The 22,732-nt window shown below is 52.7% G+C and overlaps 1 protein-coding gene across 9 annotated transcripts in view; it reads right to left on the bottom strand.

Moving 5' to 3' along the window:
* Positions 1-4,633: 4,633 nt before the first annotated feature.
* The window catches only part of RAB3IL1 (RAB3A interacting protein like 1), a 43,708-nt gene continuing 25,609 nt past the window's right edge, over positions 4,634-22,732 (bottom strand). For 6 of the 9 annotated variants that reach the window (XM_039536685.1, XM_039536688.1, XM_039536686.1 and 3 more), the window contains 11 exons: positions 20,279-20,528; positions 19,810-19,905; positions 18,678-18,755; positions 17,689-17,904; positions 14,809-14,934; positions 13,320-13,448; positions 13,063-13,175; positions 11,591-11,614; positions 8,646-8,745; positions 7,128-7,194; positions 4,634-6,609 (listed from right to left, as the gene is read on the bottom strand). In XM_039536685.1, coding sequence (XP_039392619.1) covers positions 6,527-6,609; positions 7,128-7,194; positions 8,646-8,745; positions 11,591-11,614; positions 13,063-13,175; positions 13,320-13,448; positions 14,809-14,934; positions 17,689-17,904; positions 18,678-18,755; positions 19,810-19,905; positions 20,279-20,528 — 1,282 coding nt within the window. In that variant the 3' untranslated portion in view covers positions 4,634-6,526. The remainder of the gene's footprint in view (positions 6,610-7,127; positions 7,195-8,645; positions 8,746-11,590; positions 11,615-13,062; positions 13,176-13,319; positions 13,449-14,808; positions 14,935-17,688; positions 17,905-18,677; positions 18,756-19,809; positions 19,906-20,278; positions 20,529-22,732) is intronic. The other 3 variants (XM_039536689.1, XM_039536690.1, XM_039536693.1) reach the window with 3 other exon arrangements.

Here is a 22,732-nt window from a genome sequence, read left to right as displayed (position 1 = left end):
TTGCCTCCCCATTAGGGCTAACCCTCCCACGTGGGGAAGGCAAATGCATGGAAGCTCCAGGTGGAAAAGGTAATGTTTCTTTTGCAGCTGGAGGGGAAACAGGCTTAGGAGGAGTAAAACAGTACTGAGGCAAGAAAGACCACCCTGCTCTCAGGAAGAGAGGATGTTTAAATAGGACAATACCAATAAGGAGATAATGATGCACCCAGGAGAACAGTCACATCTACCCCTTCCAGGGGGCTGCTGAAAGACAAGACAGGCCCTGCCAGAATGATTTCCTAGAATCCCACTGGATCCCAAAGTGATGGGCTGGGATCACCCACTGCTTTAGTGCAGGAGAGTCTAACGTGCTGTAATGACACAGGAGAAAGGAGGCTAAATGCTGGGGAACCCCCACTCCCCATCTTTGGGGGCCCATTTTCAAAGGTAATCACTGATATGTCCAGGCCCCAATGCTGGTCCCACACCTACCTACTGAAGTTAAAATGCTACAAGCACTGGTCCTGCTGGGGAAATGGTGTCATTGGGAAAAGAGGATCATTGAATAGGTGGGTTTCTGGGACAGACAGTCCATCCTGTGGAGCCCTGTAGGTGGGGATCCTACAAATAGGTGTTATGAGGCAGCAGTCCCATAGGAGAGGCATTGCTGGGGGTTATGCTGCCTCCACAAAATGAAAAGCAATATCCGCTGTCAGGCTTTAAGAGCAGGAAGTGTCCCTTGCTTGGTTCCTGCCAGAGCAAGGAAAAACAGGCCAGGTCACAGAGCAGGAGGGACTCTTCATTCAGTGGAATACAGAGAGACTTGACTGTCCAGATCCTCACAAATGACTCTGGCTCCCAGCCACCCCTTTGTTACCCGCACTAATTCTGCATGAGAATGAGCTCTCATTCAGCTGTGCCTGCTCTAACCAGCAGTGGAGGCCGTGCTGTTCCACACCTCAGCCCCATGCTGGCCATGCACAAATGAATGGGAATGGGCTGGCATTGGCCTCCCCTGCTCCTACTGACGTCAATGGGAGTTTGGCTGTTGAAGTGAATGAGTTGCTATAAAACCACGGCCTTAGGACATGTGTAGTGGCAACTCAGGTGTAGAACTGAAAACTTCCCAGGATCCTTTTATATTTAGGTGAGAACTGACCTCCAAGGCATCTTCAGCCCCAGTGGTGGTGGGGAATGGCATTTGGCTGCTGTGTAAGCTCATCTGAGGTGACCTCTTGCAGCTAGCCCCCACTGGAGGCTGAGGGTGACCCTAATGCTGCAGATGATTTAGACTCTAATGTAGCACATTTCTGGACACTTTTCTGCTCTGATCTCACCCTGCACCTTGTTCACCTTTGATTTGCTGAGTTCCCAGTCACCAGGTCCCACGTGGCAGAAGTGAAGGTGTAATGCTGCAAACCCCCTTAAAACTCAGCATTTGCCCTACCAGTAAAACAATTATAACCAATATACCCGAATCAGACAACAGTAGGGTTTGAACCCAACAATCTTCAGCTCCAGCATCTACTCCTTGAGCTAAAGCAGGGGTAGGCAACCTATGGCACGGGTGCCGAAGGCAGCACGCGAGCTGATTTTCAGTGGCACTCACACTGCCCGGGTCCTGGCCACCTGTCTGGGGGGCTCTGCATTTTAATATAATTTTAAATGAAGCTTCTTAAACATTTTAAAAACCTTAATTACTTTACATACAACAATAGTTTAGTTATATATTATAGACTTATAGAAAGAGACCTTCTAAAAACATTAAAATGTATTACTGGCACGCGAAACCTTAAATTGGAGTGAGTAACTGAAGACTCGGCACACCACTTCTGAAAGGTTGCCAACCCCTGAGCTAAAGAGCTAAATCTCCTGGTCGGAGGGGGTAGCAGACACATAAGCATCCTATGCCACTAGAGGGAGACAAAGACCCACGTTCTCCTAAACTGGTTACACAATCACTGCCAATCCATTCTTTATGTAACAGTACCATGGTATCCCCTGTTCCTATTGCAATACTGCAGTTCCAGTAGCTCTGATTTGCCAGTTCCTATAGTGCAGGGGAGGGCACACGACGGCCTGTGGGACAGATCTGCCCCGGCCCGGCCCACAGGATTGCCAGCCCTGTGGCGCAGTGGGGCTAAGGCAGGCTCCCTGCCTGCCCTGGCCCCATGCCACTCCCAGAAGCGGCCAGAACCACGTCTCTGCGGCCCCTGGGAAAGAGAGGGGGGCAGAGGGCTTTGTGCACTGCCCTCACCTGCAGGCACTGCCTCCTGCAGCTCCCGTTGGCTGGGAATGTGGAACCGCAGCCAGGGTGGTACCCACAAGCAAAGGCAGCATGTGGCGGAGCCGCTTGCCCCAGCCTCAGGAGCCACTGCTGGACATGCTGGCCACTTCCAGGAGCAGCACGGGGCCAGGGCAGGCAGGGAGCCTGCCTTATCCCCGCTGCATGCCGCTGCCACCTACAGCTGCTTGAGGTAAGCAGCACTGGGCCAGAGCCCACACCCCGAACCCCTCCTGCACCCCCAACCCCCTGCCCTGAGCCCCCTGCTGCACCCCAACCCCCTGCCCTGAGCCCCCAAAACCCTGCCAAGCCCCGTGCCACATCCTGCACCCCGACCCCCTGCCCTGAGCCTCCTCCTGCACCCCGCACTCCCCCACACACTCCCTTCTGCACCCCAACCCCCTGCCCCAGCCCTGCATTCATGGCCCTGCATGCAATTTCTCCATCTAGATGTGGCCCTCGGGCCAAAAAGTTTGCCTACCCCTGCTACAGTGGCACCAGGGCATCTCCTAGTCTAAGCAGTGCAGGAACCCAGGGTGGTGCACTAAGGGCAGCAACTCCACACCGATCCATGAGCCCCAACGCAAGCTCATCCTTAGGAGTCTTAGACCAGCTTATCACCACAGACAGGGCCAGCTCCAGGCACCAGCATTCCAAGCTGGTGCTTGGGGCGGCATTCTGCAAGGGGCGGCAGTCCCTGTTGTTTTGCCCCTAGCAGCAGTTGAATTGCCGCCGCGGATGGCAGGGGCAGTCCGTGTGCCCTTAGGGCGGCAGGCGCGTTTCCGAGGTGGCAGCAATTCGGCAGCAGCTTCTATATTTAGCTGTCTGCTGTTAGCTAAACATAGAAGCTGCCGCCGAATTGCTGCCGCCGCCGCTGCGGAAACCCACCTGCCGCCCTAAGGGCACATGGACTGCCCCTGCCGTCCGCGGCAATTCGGTGCGCTGCTTGGGGCGGCGAAAACTATAGAGCCAGTCCTGACCACAGAGCTATTTGGATCCCTATTTTGGCCACTAAACTGCTTTCCTGCCCTCCTTGGTGTGGCCAAGCCAAATACGGAGTCTGGAATTGTGATTCTTCCTCTAGACAAAGGTTTATTTTCCTTTATAAAGAGCAGAGTGCAGCCATCTTGATGTTTAAATTGAGCAATTTCAGAGTAATTAATACATTGTTCTAAATGTAAGACAAAAACAAAGTGTCTAGACCAATAACAGCTTGCAGTTCTCTAGCTCCTTTCATCCCAAAGCACTTTACAAACTGATACGAAAATCTACACAGAAGGATCATCTCACCCACTGCTGACCTGCAGTGACCTCCAGGCTGGAACACCACAGCTGGTTAACAGCACACAGCAACATTACATAGCAATTTAGAGCAGGAACCATGGAAAAATAGATCCAGGTGGAACTGCAAGGGAAGAGCTGAAATCTGACTCTGAGGAGGACATTCTCAGGTTTCCCTTCTCACAGCTGGTGTAAATCAGAATAGCTCCTTTGGACTCAGAGAGATGCTGATTCACAGCAGCTCAAACGCTGGCACCGAGCCTAGCTTGTCCCTAAATGCTCTCTCTCCAGGCCTGTAATTCACAGTGTAAATCACCTTCCCCTGCAGAAAACAGCTAATATTTTTTCAGCCAGGATCAGAGTGAGGATTTCCAGGACACCCAGTTGCTGAAGAGGAATTAGACCTTGTAATTCCACCACTGCTCATTGCTGTTGAAGCAGAGCCAAGCAGTGGGGCCACAACTGGGTGCTGGTGTTTCAGACCAGGCCTGTTCTAAGCAGGAAGAGGCAGGTACCGTGGGAGCATTTCCAGCATCCTCCTCCCAGCTACCTCCCTGGGGAGCAGGACTTGAGTTTCACTTACTGACCAACCCTTTGCTTGCAAGTGCCACTGTATGCCATCGGGGTGGCACCAAGGGCCACCAGGCAGAGCATCCCGCAGAGCGGCAGAGTGCAGCCAGCATTTGCGTGATGAAAGGAGAGCCTCTCCCAGGATTGCTGACCCACGCTCAAGAGGCTCTTATGCAACGAGACATCTGCTGACCTGCAAACAGCCATTTGCCCCCCCTCCATCCCAGACAAACGAAAAGCAGAACGGAAGGCGACTCAGGCACAGTGTTTTCCTTTGCACGTGATCAGGTTACTTGTGTAGCAGCTCCTCCGGTGAGAGGCTGTGACATCACAGATGACCTGAGTCTGGGTGCCGACGGTCCGAATCGTGGTTCTGCTGATGGCAGTGGAATTACATCACAGAGAAACGCGGCTCCGCAGCGCCAGGCAAGATGATGCAACAGCACAGGATGGCAGCCAAGACGATGACATGATAGACGAGGTTAATTATTCAATTATAAAAACACTCCAAGGCAAGGATCATGGCTTTGCAAAGTTCTGTAAAGCACCATCTATATTTAAGGTCTGAGCCCAAGACACTGGGAGTCCAAGGATTTCAATGCGCTTTGGATCAGGCCCTCCCAGCACTACTGCATATACTCCTATATTAATGACAGTGGGAGGGGAGATGTGAGCTGCAGGGGGGCCTAGGAGATGGTTGGTTGTCTCAGGCGCTGTCACCCACATGCAGTGGTGTCTCAGGGCTCCCTGCTGGGGAGCTGGGAGACCATTAAGGAAGCACTGCAGAGGTGAAAGTAAGCCGGTCCGACGTACCGGTAAGAGCTGGTACACAGCCGACCATACTGCAGAGGGCAGCTTCCCTGGGGCCCAGTAATTTAAAAGGGCCCGGGGCTCCCAGCAGTGGACAGAGCCCCTGGCCCTTTAAATTGCCACCAGAGCCCCAGGGCTCCAAGGCACCACTGCTGCTACCATGGGGCTCTGGGGTTGATTTAAAGGGAGCCGCTGCTACCGCAGCCGGAGCCCCAGGCCCTTTAAATCACTGCTGGAGCCCCGGGGTAGTGTTGATGGCGGTGGCCGGGAGCCCTGGGCCCTTTAAATCGCCAAAAGGCCATGCTGAAGGGCTGCCTGGGGGAGTCTGGCCCCAGCCCTCCCCCGCCCCCAACCTTGCTCAGGACCCTGGCCGCCCTGCGCACCGGTAAGTCCCTTAAGTTACTTTCACCCCGAAGCACTGGCAAGGCTTAGGTTCAATACAGGAGTCGCTGGGTGAAATTCTACAGCCTCTGTTATACAGGAGGTCAGACTAGATGATCTAATGGGTCCGTCTGGACTTAATCTATAATGAAGCAGCACAGAAGTGAATGCCCAGGGCCAGAGCCTATAACTAGCCACTGAGTAGTGACTGCCTGAGTTGGGGGCTACAAGGAGAGCCAGAGAGGAGACAGCCCCAGGCTGGAGTTTATATTGGGACAGCAGGGAAGTGAATGCCTGAGGCCGCAGCCTAGAAACAGGAGTAGCTAGGAGGCATCTGTCCTTGGCTGGGGTTTATAGCAGAGCAATAGAGAGCTGCTCATTCCTGCAGTGACCATAGCCAGGCACCGCTGCCTCACAAGGACCTGAAGAGACACTGTCTGCAGCCTAGTACAGCCAACCTCAGCATAGCTGTGGCCAGCTTTCTGTTCTGCAATTTCCATTTGCACTGCGACCAAGGCCCCAGGCACGGAGCTTTGGCCTACGCTGTAGCTCTCCCAGCAGCAGCTCTGAGCTGGGTTACAAAACCAAACCCCTCTTTGTGACTGAGCGAATGGAAAACGACTCCTATAGGCGACTGCCAGAGGAGCAGGGAAGCACTTGGAAAATATGCTTTGCATGGCTCTCAGTGAGGTTACTGTGCGGGACTGGCATTTGCAGGAGCACCAGTGAGGGCTGGGGGCACAGCAGAGCAATACTGCACCCCGCCTCGCTCAGGCAGGGGGGTGGATATGGGAAGGCCCAGCTGCAGTTCAGTGCTGAAGGACCCTCTGCCAAACAGAGGAGCCCAGGACCTGCCTCGTGCACAGCAGGTTTCGGAGAATCTGCAGAAGCAAGATTGTGTATAAAATTAAAAAAACTGGCTATAGGCAGCATAGGGAAAAGGGTCCACTATGGACAGAACTTAGTGCTGGCCACCCCCCAGAGCTCAAAGGACCAGCCCATCTCTGGGGGCAGGTGGGGGTGTCTGCATCTCAGTCACTGTGAGAACGGCAGCAAGGAGGCCTTTGGATGGCGGAACTCTCCTCCTCCCCTCTGTGGTTCACGTCAGGCCGGGAGAAGGAGGGAACCCCGTTGGCGTAGACGCACTGCCTCAGTCTGTCTGTCTGCTGGAGTACGTGACGTTCGTGCTGGGGCAGCTCCCTTCAGACGGCGAGGTCCAGCCTACATCGCGCTGGGGTAGAAGCCCAGCTTGGCCATGGACATTTCCCTCCTGAGCCGCATGATTTCCCAGTACATCAGCTCCACTGCAAAGCAAAGGGGCAGGAGAGTTAGCCAGCCCCACGCTAGGCGCTGCATGAGCCACCTGGCTCACCCCCTCCCCTATGAGTGGGACGTCGGTCCACACAGAGGGCACGCATGGACTGGAGTGAGCCATAGGAGTAGGGCCAGCCTGCTCAGCCAGCCCTGCAGCATGGGGCACAGCCCCCCAAAGCACAGAGTGTGGGCACCTCCTTTCCTTCTCCACCCCTCTACTGCCCATCCCACCTCAGGCCTCTTGTCCCCCTCCCTTGCTTCCCTGCCCCTTTACTGACCTCTCTCCCTCAACCGTCTAGAGCTCTCCACATCTCCCTCCCATTCAGCTAGACTGGGGCCCTCCCATCCCTCCAGAGCATTCACTAGGCTGAGGGAAAGTCCTTCCTGCCCTCTCACCTCCCTTCACTGAACATTAGGAGCCCAGTCCCTTTCTGCAACAGGGAGCAGCTCTTGCAATAGCTCCCACTGATCCCCAACCCTCTGCTGGGGGCCGCCGGCTGCCTCTTACCATCCTGTCTCACCAAGCCCTGCTGGATGTAGCGAATGTAGGTGAAGAAGTTGCATACGGCTGTGATCTAGGAGAGAGAGACACTGCTGTAAAACGGCCTCACCAATAATAATAATAATTAATAATAGAACAGCAGGGGCTGGCCAGAGCAAAGGCAGATACGCTGGCCAGAGGACCCCTCTTCCTTAAGGCTGCAGGGTTTGGCATCGCCACCACCCATCTCAGTGCTTTGGCATCATCCTCTATGCTCACAGGGCTGATTTTCACAAGTACAGATTACCCACAACTCCAGCTGGAGTCAATGGGTGCTCAGCACTACTGTCACTTTGGAAATCCTGGTGCGAACCCATGGGACTCTCCCTGGCAGGAGAAGGAGAGTAAAGTGGGATAGGCTGGGGAAGTGCAGATACGGGGCTAGACTGGAAGTAAAGGGTTGTGGGACTGATTTCTGCTCTGTCACTGAGGCACTGTGTGACCCTGAGCAAGTCACTTCATCTCTCTGGGGCCCTATTTCCTCATCAGCAGCAATACTGCAGCACTTTGAGAATTATGGATGAAAAGAGCTAAGTCCTGTGTATTTTCAGCCAGGGATGAGAGTTAGGAGAAAGGCAGATATTTATGTGTATTCAGTACCAGAAATTAGGGCTGTGTGAAGATGAGCAGGGGCCAGCCAGTTTCACTACAATATTTGTAACTGAAACATCCCGGGCCAGAATTACATGACCTAAATATTTCCACTTTGTGAAGATTCAGACTTGAAAGGAACAACTGAGCTCTGCTGAAAGAACTTTTACAACACAGGAATTTCTTTTGTTTGAAAAAGCCCTAGTGCAAAACTACATTGTTTGTGCAAGGAGGAGTTGTGCTAAATTGGACTGTTTTTGTTAAAGTGACAAAGTTTGAGCTCTATTACCAATATCCCCCCCAGCCCTACCCCAGACAGGGACTCCTGTAGGGAATGGTTTGCTCCTTTAGGCCCCAAGTCAGCAAAGCATTTAAACACATGGTTACCTTTTAGGCAAATGCTTGATAGCTTTGCTGAAGAGAGCTGAGCATAACCATTTGTTTAAGTACTTTGCTGAATCAGGGCCATAATAATACTGAATAATTTACCTTTTCAGTGCTCTCCAGAGTAAAAAGAGAGTCTGCTTCCAGAACAGCCTTAGTCTGCACAGTAACAAAACCCAGCATTCAAGGAACAGTGAATTACAGTGTTTCACAAAGGAAATCAAAGCTTCACAGAGAATCAAATCATGGAGAAGAGAGACGTAAAGACATATTTTGAAAGTTACTGTTGCCTTAAATGAGTGACACAACCCAGACCACTGCACTGTATTGTACCCTGAGAAACAGGGCTGCGTAGCAGAGATCAATGCAGACTGACTGAGAGCCAACTCAACTCTATCAGCCTAATTCACCCCTACTGTCTTCCATGGAGCTACACCAGGGATTAATCTGTTTCAGTTCCTGGAAGGCTCTGGGGAGAAGAGATGGCCTCTGGGATGCTGGAGGACTCACCCTGGCCCTGCAGGATGGTGAGATGTAATAATAGTTCCCAGAATCCCCCAGTTTGATGCGGTGTTTGCAGGCTCGGGACAGGCCACTCAGAGCGCACTTCCTGCAGGGAGAAAGGAAAAGAGTGCTTCAGTGAAAGATAGCTCCTGGAGGAGCAGAGCATGGCAGCTTCCTCAAGTCAAACCCCAGCAGCCAGGTCTGAGTCAGTCAGAGCCCAGGAGAGGAAAGAGGAAGGTGGGATTTGAGTTCTCTGCTGCCAGGAACAATTCAATAAAAGCTGCAGGAAGGGGCAAGTACAGGAGAATTCTCATCCTACATTTGCACAGGAGGCACCAAGAGCTAAACAACCCCAGGTAAACTGATACAGGGCCCTGCATGTCACGGCTCCCCCTGTATGGTCTGAAACCAGAAGGACATGCAGTGCTGGAGACAGGTCAGGAGAAAAGCTGTTAGACATTAGAATGAAGCAATGTAATGAGTGTAAAGAGTTCTGTCTGTTCTCTGCACCCCCTCCATCACACATGCACTGAGGGTTACTCGGCCTTAGGAAAAGGGTCTCTACGTTCTGTGAGGGGAGGGGGCTGTTCCTCCATCACTGCTCAGGGCTGGATCTGTTTGGTCAGAGTGCCATACAGCAGCTCTCTGGACCGTCCCGAGACCAGGTCTAGTGCACATCAGGAGGTCTGTGGACAAGCTCAGATTGCGGTTCAGTTTCTCCATGCAGAAACATGGCACATACACTCCATACTCCACTACTCAGATCTTTAAGTTGTTCCATTCTACTATTATCACAGTGGAAGGACATATTCCCTCCATAATACAGATTCCCTGATGGACCAGAGCCACTTGAACCATCCAGTCTGATCCCTGCATTTTGCAGGGTCTCTCACTATTTTATTCTCATTAACCTAGTCTCCAACCTTCTCTTGAAGCCTGTAGCAACAGTGCCTTGACCATCCCCTTCACTGCTCCGTTGCTCTGAGCATCCCTCCTAGACCGTCTTCTTACTTCTCTTTAAAGTCATTGCTCTTTGTCCTACCATCTTCTGCGCCTGGGAATGTTCCCCTTCCTCAGTTTATACTATTGTTACGCTGAAGGTATTGTGAAGAAGCAGGGACTGTCTGTGTGCGTGGTAGGCAGAGACAGGTATGCAGCTGTAACATGAGCCTGGCCTGGGGGAGGGGAGGTCTGCTAGCTAGAGGTAGACAAAGGAACGGGGAGTGAGGGCATTCTCGGTTTTGGGAGCTGGGAGGTGGGGTCAGGGGGATCTAGGCTGGGATCAAGCACCCTGAACCCCCAGAAAGGCCAGATTGAGGAGGGCTCTACACAAGCTGGGCTGGGCTGTATCCTCCTTCCTGTTGTTCAATAAACCTTCTGTTTTACTGGCTGGCTGAGAGTCACTGTGAGTTCAGGAAGAGGGGTGCAGGGCCGGACTCCCCCACACTCCGTGACAGGTATTTATAAGCCAAAGGCCAGATCCTGAGCTCAGTAACACTGGTGTAAGTCCAGAATAATGCTGCTCTTCCCTTGGCTCATGCCCAGTTCAGAGCCAAAGCCTGGAGCCCTTACTCAAGCAGAGTTTTCACTGGAGCCAAAGGGAGTTTTACCAAAGTTCCTCATCATCTGTCTCTGTTCACACAATCACGCACTGGGAATTGAACCCAGTTTCAAAACACAGGCCTCTAGTATTTGAGCTAAAAAGGACTAACTCCATTATCTGGAGACGGTTGAAGGCTGATAACCTCTTCTACGGTCCAGCCACAAAGGGGATATGTAATACTCTCTGGCCGCATGCTACTACATAGCTCCTTCAACCTCCCCTTATGCATGTCTTCTCTTCCAATCAGTGTATCATTTCTTCATTGTCCTTTAACGTGTGTTTTTCCGGGAAGCTTATTCTGCTGGAACCCACAGCACAGAGTCGGTCCGTTCTAACCTGTGCCGATGTCACACAGAGGCCAAGTTCAAACATTAACTTTTAACTTCAAACATGAACTTAAACAAGAAAAGGTTTATAAATTAAATCCCATCTGCAACAAGGGCAGAATGCCCATGTGGTCTGGCATCTTCATTGAATGACCACATGGACTATACACTGGGGCTCATCGCTGATTATACCCAATGATTATGCTCCACTGAGCATCTCGCTTGCAGTTGGTATCTAGCCCCCTCCAGAGTCGCTTTTAATCAAACGGGGCCTAAGCCAAAGCCCACTGAAACTGATGGGAGGCTTTCCAGATCAAAGGCCAGGAGATGTTGGGGTCTCCTGATCTTCTCTGACTCTTTTCAACTGTCTATAAAGAGAACTCCAGTTTCCAGCATTTGCTGAAAAATTCCAGGAACGTTTCCAGCATTACTCCATGCCGCCCAATAGGGATTTCCTGGTATTTCTCAGCATTTAACCATCGTTACATCCTTCTCCGTCCCTGCACCTCTGGGCTGGACGCTGGCATCACTCCTTAGCTGTGAAAGTAGCTAGCATGGCCACGAATCAGGCAGGAAGAATCAGCGAGATTGGAAATGTGACACCAAATGTTCAGGTGGGCATGTGAGCCTGTTTCATTATCTTCTCTCCCCCACTAGCAGGGGATTTAAACAGACAAACATGGGCTAAACAATGAAAGCAGAAGCCTGGCCTACTGAAGTGAGGAGTGATTTGGGCCACCTAGTGTTTGAGACATATTAAAGGGAGAGGATTTTCAGAGAGCGTTGAGCACTCACCCTCTGGAAACCAGGCCTCTCTATAAGTTGGGCCCAAAATCACTAGTCACTTTTAGGCCATTTGTCCCAAAGAGTGTTGTAAGTGGGACCTTCAATTCACCTTCCAGCATTAACAGGATTAAAAAAGTTACTGGCTAAACTCCAGCCTCAAAGCCATTAGTAACCAGGTGAGTTAGTAACTTGTTAATGGATCAGAGATCTTTAATCATTAGCTAAAAATCACTTACGTTACAATTTGTGACCGGAACCCGCTGTGAGAAGAGACAAAAGAAGGCAACCAATCAGCATACACACAGGATGGCTTGTTTTTGGCATGGGACTACCACTCTCAGAGTGATTTGTTTTGAGAAGAAAGAGAACCTGGAACAGCTTGCCATGCAGTCTGTGTGTCATTCAGGTCACTGCCTCATGACATGACCAATGACCTTTGGCTTGGAAGAAGCTGCTACTAGCAGCAGGAAAAACCCCAAGCTGACCTAAACACAACAGCTAAGTGAAATCCTCTCTCTTGGTCAAGAAAGGTAAAGCTCAGGAGTCTGACCCTTCTCTGTTTGCAGTGATAGTGGATTGAACCATTTCCTGCCACTGCCCTTCCTGGGGGAACTGAGGCTCTGTAACATCAGGAGCACAGACAGACAAGTGATTCCCAAGCTGTCACAATAGTGACTCTGAAAACGGTCGATGCAACTCTCAGGAGGGGCTGGGTGAAAGATAGGGAGGAGAGATGGGTGAGCTCATTTTGCCCCGTTTCAAACCCACCTAGAGCATCATGGGTTCAAAAATGTGATGTGAACTTGGACACTACGGGACACATGCATAGGAGAAATTGCAAGAGGGGAGGAATAAAAAACACCATCTGTGGGTCACCCACTCCTGCCGGCTCAGGTGCTGGGGGTTCTCCTAGCCCCAGTACATAGCAAATTCTGCCCTTGAGAGACAATGTTTTCAAACGACTCACCCTTGGGTGACTCCCCCGACCCCGAGTTTAAGTTAGAGGACGAAAACGTTGGGTAAGTTTGTGAGCTCCAAATAGTTTTTCCAGCCCCCCGAAATAATTCAGGAAGACTCCAAAGCCTCAAACTCCATGTGGCTCAACCAGCCCCTAGCAGTGAGTGCCTGGATCCAGGCCAGCTGCTGCCTTTGGTTTGGGATGGGAAAACACACTGTGAAATATTAGCTAAAGAGGTGTTTCTACACCAGACTACTCAGCTACTACCCAGTACTGCTTAGCTGCTCAGGTGATGGGACCCAGTGGCATAGCCCGGTGGAATGAACAGGGGGAGTGATCACCAAAAAAGGCACCACCCGCTGCGGCGGTTTTACTCACCCGGCGGGGCGGCTCTCCGGGTCTTCGGCGGCACTTTGGCGACAGGTCCTTCAGTGCCGCTGAACACACCCGGAGCGAGTGAAGGACTCGCCGAAGTGCTGCCGAAGACCTGGAGCGCCGCCAGGTGAGTAAAAATTAAAAAGGCGCCAAGAAATTGAAAAAGGTGTCACTTGTGCTCAGTGGGAGAGCGGCCGCTGTCCTGCTCCGCCCCCAGCTACGCTACTAATGGGACTCCTAGAGAGATCTGAGACAGCGCTCCGGAGACACAGCAGAAGACTGAGCAGATTTGTGGGATGAAAGCTGCCATAGCGTGGGAGGAAGCTAGATATGAGCATCAGTGATGGCTGAGGGAGCACCTGGGAGGTTCCTTACTTTGGTCCACCACATTCCATCGCCGACACCTTCACCACGGGCAGTGCCTGGGTAGCCACGGGCTCTATGGTGAGCGTGTTCTGCTCCACAGCCTCCTGCACCAGCTCTGATAGCTACAGCAAGAAACACAGACCCGAATTCAGATCAGCAAAGCTCATGTCCCGTGAGGTGGTGACTGCGCCCCCCTCAGCATCAGTACAGCCTGAATGACTGAGCAGAGCGACCCCCCAAGTCCTTGCTTCTGCTCCAGTACTCACCTCCTGTTTGGTGAAGTCCAGGCAGGGCCCCACATCTTCCCGGTAAATCCTCTCCAGGAAGGAGCAGGATTTTTCCAAAGTTGGGGATTCCTTCCAGGCCTGGAACTCAGCGAACAGGATGGAGTCGACCTGCAGTGAGTTCAGGGGAGACACAGGAAGAGAGAAAAGTGGGGGGTTGGGGAGAGGGAGAAAGACACCACAAGAGTTAACACACCGATTCCCCAACTACAAAGCTGCCTTGGAACCTCAGCAGGAACTGCAGCGAAAAGCAGGATCGCCACCAGGGGAACCTCTGCATCTGCCTTGTCTGCCACCCACATCACCATCTCTGTGACAGATTAACATGCCAAGTGAGGGTAGCTCAGTCTGAGGCCTGTGAAATGCCCGAGTTCCCCAAAGGCAAGGCAGAGTACCCACTGGGGGAGGCAGCCAGAGAGCAAGTGAACAGACCAAATTCCCCTCTCATCCCAGGAGAGGACAGGCAGGGCTAGCCCACGATGGCAACGAAGGTCAGGACATAAAGGCAGAATCCCCTCGGAGAAAAAGGTCAATTCAGCAAAGGAGAGAGTCAGGGAAAAGCTTTCAGTGAATAGCCATCACCATTTCTATCCATTTGTGTAGCAGGTGTGCTGGCTCTTTAAAGACAGGTCCAAACCCAGCAGCCTTGGAGCTGCTGCAGCCCAGAACTGAGGCATTCTGGGAGTTGTTGTTCCCAGAAGTGATTGGGATTGTAAGCAGTGGGTCATGCATAGACGGGAAAGTAGGGTATAAGTAGGGTGACCAGATGTCCCGATTTTATAGGGACAGTCCCGGTATTTGGGGCTTTTTCTTAAATAGGCGCCTATTACCCCCCATCCCCGTCCCAATTTTTCACACTTTCTATCTGGTCACCCTAGGTATAAGAAGCAGCCTTTCTTCAGAGCACTGAATGGTTACATTTGTTATGGGTTCTCTGCAGAGAGGGAGCAGCTTTCCAGGGCATGGGAGCTGCTGCACCTATTCCCCTTTGCAGATCAAATTCACAGCTGTGAGGGACCCACAGCAGATCTTGCCTCTTCCCTAGTCTCTCTCATTTTATATCCTGCTTCCCTGCCCGCTCCCAGCATGCCCTACAATTCCCATCAGTCCAATGCCAAATCCCAGCAGGCCTTGGCTCTAGGCTGCAGCAGTGACAGGACCAGCAGACCCTGTTACAGTTTGTTAAAGGGAGGGAGGGGAGCATGAAAAGAACATAAGTGAACAAAGCAGCCCAGTCCCCAGCCTGTCCTGACAGTGCACTAGCTCTATGCTATGGAGACTGCTCACCTGGTGCCGGGAGACAACTCCAGTGCCACAATATGGAAATCAATTAGAGAAACAAACAAAAAAAAATGGAGGTTAGTGTCAAAAGAAAGGGAGAGCTGAAAGGCTGGAGCTGTGAGACGCTGAAGATTCCCACCCTCCCGCAACCTGTCCTCTGTGCCACATCTATTCTAGCTCCAGATGTTACCTGCCGCAAGGAGGACGACGAGGAAGGATCTGCCACCAGGGCCTGCCAGCCTGGCTCGTAGGTGATGTGGATGGCCTTCCCCGGGACAATACAGAGGAGCAGAGAGAGGAGAGTGGGCACGCCAAACTTTGAAGGACGAGTGGAGAGAAGAGAGACAGACAAGGAAACCGTTCAGAGGAGCAGGCAGAGAAAGAAAGGCAAAAACGTGAGACAGAAGATACAGAAAACGTGAGTTCTGCCTGTCAGCGCACCGAGTGCCTCTCGAAAGCTCGTAGGTTCTTCAGCATTCCCTTGGCCTACGTTTTCAGAAGCGGTCAGTGATTTGGGGTTGCTTAGTTTTTGGGTGCCCAGCTTGAGCTGCCTTAAAGAAACCTGATTTTCCCCAACGTGTTGCGCAACCCTGAGGCCCCATAAATATGTTTCAAGGCGGGCACCTAAAAACAGAGGCATTCAAATTCACTAGTCACATTTTTGAAAATGTAGGCCCCGGATTTTAGGCAGCTGGTTAGCTGCACCAATGGAAATCCCTTGTGTAGACACAGTTTACACCAGAGTGAGGGCGCAGTAGGGACCTTGCTAGGGTTGTGCACTTAGTGAGCAAGAAAGGGGAAATAATTACCATCTTTGGCATTCTACAAGCACCTTCCTCCAAGAATTTCCCATTGATTACAGACCTTCGGTGACTGACCCTCATGATTAGAACAAGCAATTGACAGCATCAGCAAACACAGTCCTTTGTAGTTTATGAATTGCACGCAAACAGAGCAGGGCTTTAACAAGTTTGTCCCCATGTCACAATTGTTCAGCTAATGCATGGCACTGGCTTCGCTAGCCTTTCAGCTGTTTGGTATCAGTGAGTCAACAGTGCAGCTGCCTGACTGGACACCTGAGTCAGGGGCTAATGCTTCTGGTCCCTGATTGGATCACATGGTTTAGCAGCTCACAGGAGTTTTGATTCATGCAGGGAGAGGAGCCTCTTTTCTTATTGCCACAAGAAGGATCCTTCTATTTGGCTACATACTTGGACTTCAAATTTCAACATATCTGGGTTCTTTCCTACCTGATCAAGAGAGGTAAATGTAAACCAATGAAGCAAGACTTCACGGCTATTTAACAGACCCTTCCTTTGATTCTCTCCTCGTGTTCACACCCAGACTCCGTGTGTGTAATTCTAATCACATATACAGTGATATTAGCAGCTGCTGAAGCGCAACTGATTGAATTCACCCATCCCCATTGCCATTCACTGAAGTCACTGTCAGACAAATAGTCATCCGAGAGGTCAGCCTGGTCCTTTTTGGTCACCGCTTCCTGGTCTGATTAGCTGTCTGACTTCCCGGCTGCATTATAGGTACAAGCCAGATGGGCCAAGTGCCTCCCTGCTCTTGAAATACTTCCACGCTGCAGACACCAATGCTCCTGGCAGTGGAGGCAAAGCACGTGCACCCACCACTGCAACCACGTTTGTTCTTCCTGCTCAAATGCCAAAACTTGCTTCCTCATCCCTCCAGCTCTGACACTCACAAGGAGTTTTCCAGATGGCCGTGCAAACACTCGTGCAAAGGTGTGTTCACACAACTAGTCACAACACTGTTTGCAGAAAGATAAATTCTGGCAGACCCATGTTGTACTCACATCAGTGTTTAGGGACAGCAAAAGAAAGGGGCCACAAAACTCAGTGAAGGAAATTAACAGGATTTTAGCTGAAAGAATATCCACAAAAGCTGTTTGTATTTATTTGTCCAGCCCTATTCAGGAGGCAGGCAAAACCTGCTTTGCAGATAGAGAAACTGAGACCCAGGGAGGAAAGGTGACTTGCCCAAGGTCACATAGCGAGGTAGTGGAAGAGCCAAGGAACAGAAAGCGAAATTCCGACTCCCAGTCCTGCGCTCTAACCATTAGTCCACACTAGACAGATGGGAAATCAAAGCAAACAGCATTAACCAGAGTAGCCGTTAGACTGCAGAGGCAGATCAGGAAAGGCAGTTCTCAGTAGGTGCTTACAGCGCTGCTAAGAGCCGTATCCATACAGCCAGAAAAGTCCTGCAAAGGCACGCAGGTTGTTTCCAGAAGTTCTCTCCTGAACCCAGACTGGAGTGAGTCCTGTAAGGGGAAGTCCCCATCGTCTGGGATTTTGCCAAGAAACCCCCAGCTCCCAGCACGGCAAGATTCTGAAGACTCCTAATCCACGAATGGCATTACTGTGAACATCACAGGCAGCATTGGTCCGCTAAACCCAGGGTTGTGAGTTCAATCCTTGAAGGGGCCACTTAGGGATCGGGGGCAAAATCAGTACTTGGTCCTGCTAGTGAAGGCAGGGGGCTGGACTCGATGACCTTTCGGGGTCCCTTCCAGTTGTATGAGATGGGATAATAATAATAATATATGGAGATATACCTAACACTCAAACCGTGGAGCAGGGGAAAGGCTGTGGGGTCTGCAGACCTCAAGGGAAATCTCTGAGAAGATCCCTCCACCAGCTCCTCCCCAGCATGTGGGCTCACGCCCACGCAGGGCCAAGAGCTGATGGGGTGAATGCACAGGTGCCAATTTTCCCCGGCACCAGTGGCTGCTCATGCCCCTCCACCCTTTCCCCACCCCTATTCCAACTCTTTTCCCAAAGTCCCCGCCCCAACTCCACTCCCTCCCTGCCCCTATTGGACCCCTTCCCCAAATCCCTGCCCCAGGCCCGCCTCTTCCCCAAGCGCGCGGCGTTCCCCTCCCTCCCAGCACTTGCTGTGCAAAACAGCTGTTTCGCGGTGCAAGCACTAGGAGCACATGGCATGCTCAGGGGAGGAGGCGGAGGTGAGCTGGAGTGGGGGGGCTGGGAGCTGCTGATGGGTACAGAGTCAGCGCCTATGGGTGAATGGATTCACCCACCTCTTTGCACTCGTTGCTGACCGGCTCCAAGGGCAGGCTCTGGCTGGTGGCTGTGACTACTGCGCTGCTGGCGCTCTTGTTCCGCCCGTGCCCTTTCCTGAAGACAGCTTTGGAGGGGCTTTGGAGCTGGGGGTGCAGCTCTCGGTTTGGAGAGGAAGGTGTGGAAGTGATCACCAGAGTCTTCAAAGCAGTCACCTCTGCTTGCAGCATGTCGATCTGAGAGACAAGAAGAGTCAGCAACATCACCACCTCCACTCAGCAGAGTCCCACCACGCAGGGAATGCACGCTTAGGATCCAGGGGCATCCGCACCACCCAGCCACACACTCAGCCTAGGAGACATCTCCTGATGCATCCACAGCATCTGCCCAGCTCTTCCACCTCCTGCCCCTGTCCCAGAATCTCAAACCAGGGAGCTGGGTCTGTACAGATCAGAAACAACTTGTAGAGCCTTCCCTGCCCCTTCCCAGTCCACATCCCCCACAATGGCTCAGGCTATGCAGGCAGGGCATATTTAAGTCTTATAGCCAGACACCCCTTCCTTGATGAGGAGTCAGCAGCAGATGCAGCTCCATGCCCCCATGGTACATCCTGATATGGGAATCCTGTCCCTAACTCCCATCTCCCCAGACTCCCTTATCCGTGGTGCCTCTAAGCAGCAGCTTGTCCTCACGTTTGCTACGTGACAAACTACAGCTGGGTGAAGCTGCTGGTCAGTTCTGTGCTTGTGGGAGCCCAGGTGAAATTCTGGGCCCTTTGTTTTTCATAGGCGAGTTGGATCTGCTGCTAGTTTCAGTGGCACGTTTCCCCACATTCAGTAGCTGCTGTGTGGTGAGCTGAGAGACCTGCTGAATGTCTAGAAGCCAGTAGTTCAGGAGGTGCCACTGGGAGGAGACTGGATGGGATGTGACCCTCAGCTACGTTGCTATCCCCCTACCCATAGGCAGCCTTGTGTCTGTACAGCAGGGGGTGGGATTGGAGAGTCCTCACCTTTCCTCGCGCCTCCCTCAGCTGCTTCTCTGACGCCGCCTGCTTAGTGTTCGCATCTCTTACCATCTTGTGCGCTTCCTACAGCAGAGAGAGAACGTGTTACCACCTGCTCATCGCAGCCAGAGTCCCAGCTACACACAGCCCCTGCAATGAGCAACCCCACAAAGCCAAGCGACACATTCTACCCTGCACCCATGCAGCTCAGCAGTTCTCCTGGGGGGCAGGGTACTCAAAGGTCCCTAGCAAGTATGGCAGCCTTCCCAAGGACAGTGGGGAGCTCAGAGCACAATACCCCTCCCAACTCCCCTGGGGCAGTGCACCCGGCGCAGGCCTGTCTCCAACTGGCACAATAAGGACCTGTCCAGTGCTAGGTGTTTGAGTGTCCTGGGCTGCTGGAAGATAGGGTTTTACTGGCCTGTGAGCTCATCATGAGCCATGGCACAAGAACATGGATCCTTTCAATATTCACCCTCTCCAGCAGAATGCACTAAAGCAGCTCCCAGTGATGCAGTGCACTGAGGGCATTGTGGTGCCTCTCTCCAGGCAAGGACTGGGTGCTGGCATCTGGGAGAGGGCTGGGGAGCAGCAAGCAGCCTGGAGAATGGGCCACATGAGAACAGCTGCAGCAAGCCTGGAGCACAGCTAGTGCACCAGCGAAAGGACTAAACTGTCAAGCTTCAGCAGCAGCAGCAATAGTTGAATAAGCCTGTGATGTGGACCAGCTGCTTTGGGGGGAAGCAGGACACAAAGACCCAGATTCTCCTAGACCAGGTCCTGCCTCAGATACCACTGGCTGAAAACCCGTGTAATGAATACACGCGCTGCTTCATTTTATGTTTCCTGCCAGAGTGGCTGGGGTGACTGGAGGTGGAGTGGGGGAAGGGAGAACGCCTGTTCCCCATACCAGTGCCCTGCATGCTGCCCTTCCCCATTAACACAGCTGCCAGCTTGCGCCATGCTCTGCCATCCTGCATATGCAATCAGCCAGCTCTACTGTTCAGACTGGGAGGGGCTGGCCATGGATGCAGGAAACCCCGAAGCATGGGCAAAGTGAGGAGAGAGTCTGTCCCAAGGGGGACAGTGAGTGACCTCCGTTTAGGGAGTAACTGGGGAAGTGAGAGGGAAGTGGTACCTCGAACAGACTGGCTGTCAGCTCCTCCAGCTCCTGCTCCAGCTGCTCTCTGACCTTTGACAGCCTCTCACACTCCTCATCCTTCAGCTTCAGCTCCTGCAGAGAGGACAGCCGGGGACTTTGGCACACTGGGCAGAAGCACATACCAGGCCCCAGTACGCTCTGCAGACAGCACCACCCTCTCCCATGTGCCTCAGTCTCTCCCGCTGCGTCCTGCTGCCACCTCCCGCTCTGCACGCACTGACACTGCTCCTCCCCCAGCCCCACGTCTGTGCGGATTCCAGCCCCACCTTCCCCACTCACCCCCAATCACTGCAGGTGCTCACCCTGCGCTCATTGTTAGTACCCTAACAGGGCATGTTCCCACCTTCCAGTCCATGGAAACTCCCATCCCGTCTACCCTTTTCACTCTTCAGTTCCCGGTCTGTGCCCCCCTCTCACACACACATCCTCATGCCCACGCCTTTACCTTCTGTGCTCTGTGGAGCTCCTCCTTCAGGAACTCCGATCCCTTCTCACGGATCTCCACCGAGGAGCTGCGCAGGCGGGAGACATTGCGCTGCGCTGTGGATTGGTCGTCGTCTCCCCCACCTGCCTCCCTGCAGCGAGGATCCAGCTGCGGCAGCTCCTTCCCGCCGCTGGATGATGCCAGCGGCTTCCATTGTCCCACCGCCGGCTGCTTCTGGAGCTGCTGGCTGCCTTCCTTGAACGGGGCCTGGCTGGGGGACACAAGCGTGTGAAACATGAGCGAAGGGTCAGAGATCCAGGGTGTGGACAGCGCCAGGATCCAAGCAGCTTATAGCCCCACCCAGATCTCGTCATTTAAGGGGTTTGCGGTAGAAAGCTCTACTCCCAGTGGAAATGAGCCTTCAGCTAATGGCCAGCACTGAGAGGGATCATGATACCCAGGGGATGATAATGCTGCAGGAAGTGTGTATAGCTCTAGGGGGTGTGGAAGGGCAAGGGGACGACATGGGGCTGATGTCCCACTTGAGACCAGAACACAGGGCAGGCTAATCCACAGCTCAGGTGATAACGTCAAAGCAGACCCGAGGGGTCTCCAACAGCATTTGCAGGCCGGCTGGATCGTGTCATGCTGGTGTCTCACCCCACTGCGTGCACGTGCTGCATGGCGCTTCCCCTGGCTTGGTGATCCACAAAGGAGTCCCCACAGCGCTGGGTAGAGCAGGGCAGCGCACACATCCAACCCGCTGCCCTACGGGTACAGGACAGCCAAGCAAGATGTTAATTGCACACAGGTCGAAGAGCTCAGAGGGCATTAATGGCACTCAAGGCCAGCCTCATCCCAAAACAACCAAGGGAATGCTGGGGCTCCATGCTTAAGGGACCTGCAGCTCAGGGGCTAATCCCTCACTCCAGAAACTGAATCCACCTCTCTAGAGCTAAGATCAGGAAGGGGAGGCAACTCAAAGGCTTCATCTCTCACCATCCCAATCCCAGGTGCCCTGGCATTTGGGGAAGAAGCACAGACTCCCTCAGTGCCAGAGTCTCTCTAAAGAGCGGAGGAGGGTGACGCAAGGGGCATCAGGCAGGATTAGCTCAGAGGAGCTGCTTTTGCGCTATGGGTGGCAGCGCTGGGTTCGCTCTCCCTTGGTGGACGGCCTTCTAGGAAGGGAAAACCCTAAACAAGCCACTTCCTCCCATTCAGCTCTTCGAACAAGGACCGGGACAGAATCACCAGGGGACACACTGGGCCCAGGGGCCCATTATGAGGACCAGGTTATTGTCAAAGGGAGATTAGAGTTAATACAACCGAAGGGATGGCAGAGAGGCCACACACACACACACACCCCGGTGTCTGTGCTGTCACGCTGCCCCCAGCAGGCACCCAGCCAGCGAGAACTGAACAGCCCAGGGAGAGATCACAGCTCCTTGGGAGGAATAAAAGCAGAGGTGCCATTTGGGGGGTGGGAGGGGCTCCCTCCTGCACCCCAAGTTTCGTACAGGAGATGAGCTCCCTTGGCGGAGCTCTTAAGGGCAGCACAGCCTGAGTGTGGAATGTGAGTTCTGCAGAGGAGACCTGCTGCTCCCAGCTTGTGGCCCTGGAGCAGGGAGTCAGTATTTTGTTTACAAACAGAGGCAGGGTGATTAAGATAAGAAAGGGCTGGATTAAGGATCTGGAAGTCATTAGATGAGCCTGTAAAACAGGAATCCCTCTGCAGGGAGTGGAGGGTGTTGCAGGGGATGCAGAAGAAATACAGCCAAGCCTTCTGAGCCAAGGTTACATTCAGAAAAGTGGGATGCTTGGGGGGTGGAGGTGAAAAGAAGGGGCCAAAACCCAGAGAAGGGATAGCAGCAGTGGTATAGAGAAGTTCCCACTCTCCCTGTGCTACTTGTGTGCCCCCATTACCATAGTATCTGAGCACCTCACAATGTCTAACCTATTTCTCCTCACAGCCCCTCGGCGAGGTAGAGCCGTGCTGTTATCCCCATTGTACAGATGGGGCACTGAGGCACAGAGAGACTAAAGGCCAGATTTTCAAAGGTATTTAGGCACCTAGTGGGATTTTCAAAAGCGCCTAGAAGGTTAAGTGCTTTGTAAACCCCATTAGATGCCTAGCTGCATCTTTGGATGCCTACAAACCTTTGAAACTCTGTCCCTAAGGCATACAGGAAGTCCATGGGGGAAGTAGAGCCCAGGTCTCTCAGGGCTAGCTCCTTATCCATTGGACCAGCCTCTCTCTCCACTATATGCTGCAAAAAAAGTGGACTCTGATAGATGGGAGCAAAATCAAGAAGGCCAATTCTCTGAGACTCCAGCAAATGGTCTGAGACAATTGGAAAGGATGTCATGGTTGACAGCATGAAAAGCAGCAGAGAAGAAAAAGAAAGAAAAGAAAGAAGTCAGATGAGAGGAGATCACTTAACCCCCAAGGGTTGGCAGGTTCTGCCCAAGGCTAGG

Source organism: Mauremys reevesii, linkage group 4, assembly GCF_016161935.1.
Source record: "Mauremys reevesii isolate NIE-2019 linkage group 4, ASM1616193v1, whole genome shotgun sequence".
Taxonomy (NCBI): domain Eukaryota; kingdom Metazoa; phylum Chordata; order Testudines; family Geoemydidae; genus Mauremys; species Mauremys reevesii.
This window is presented reverse-complemented; position numbering and strand designations above follow the sequence as displayed.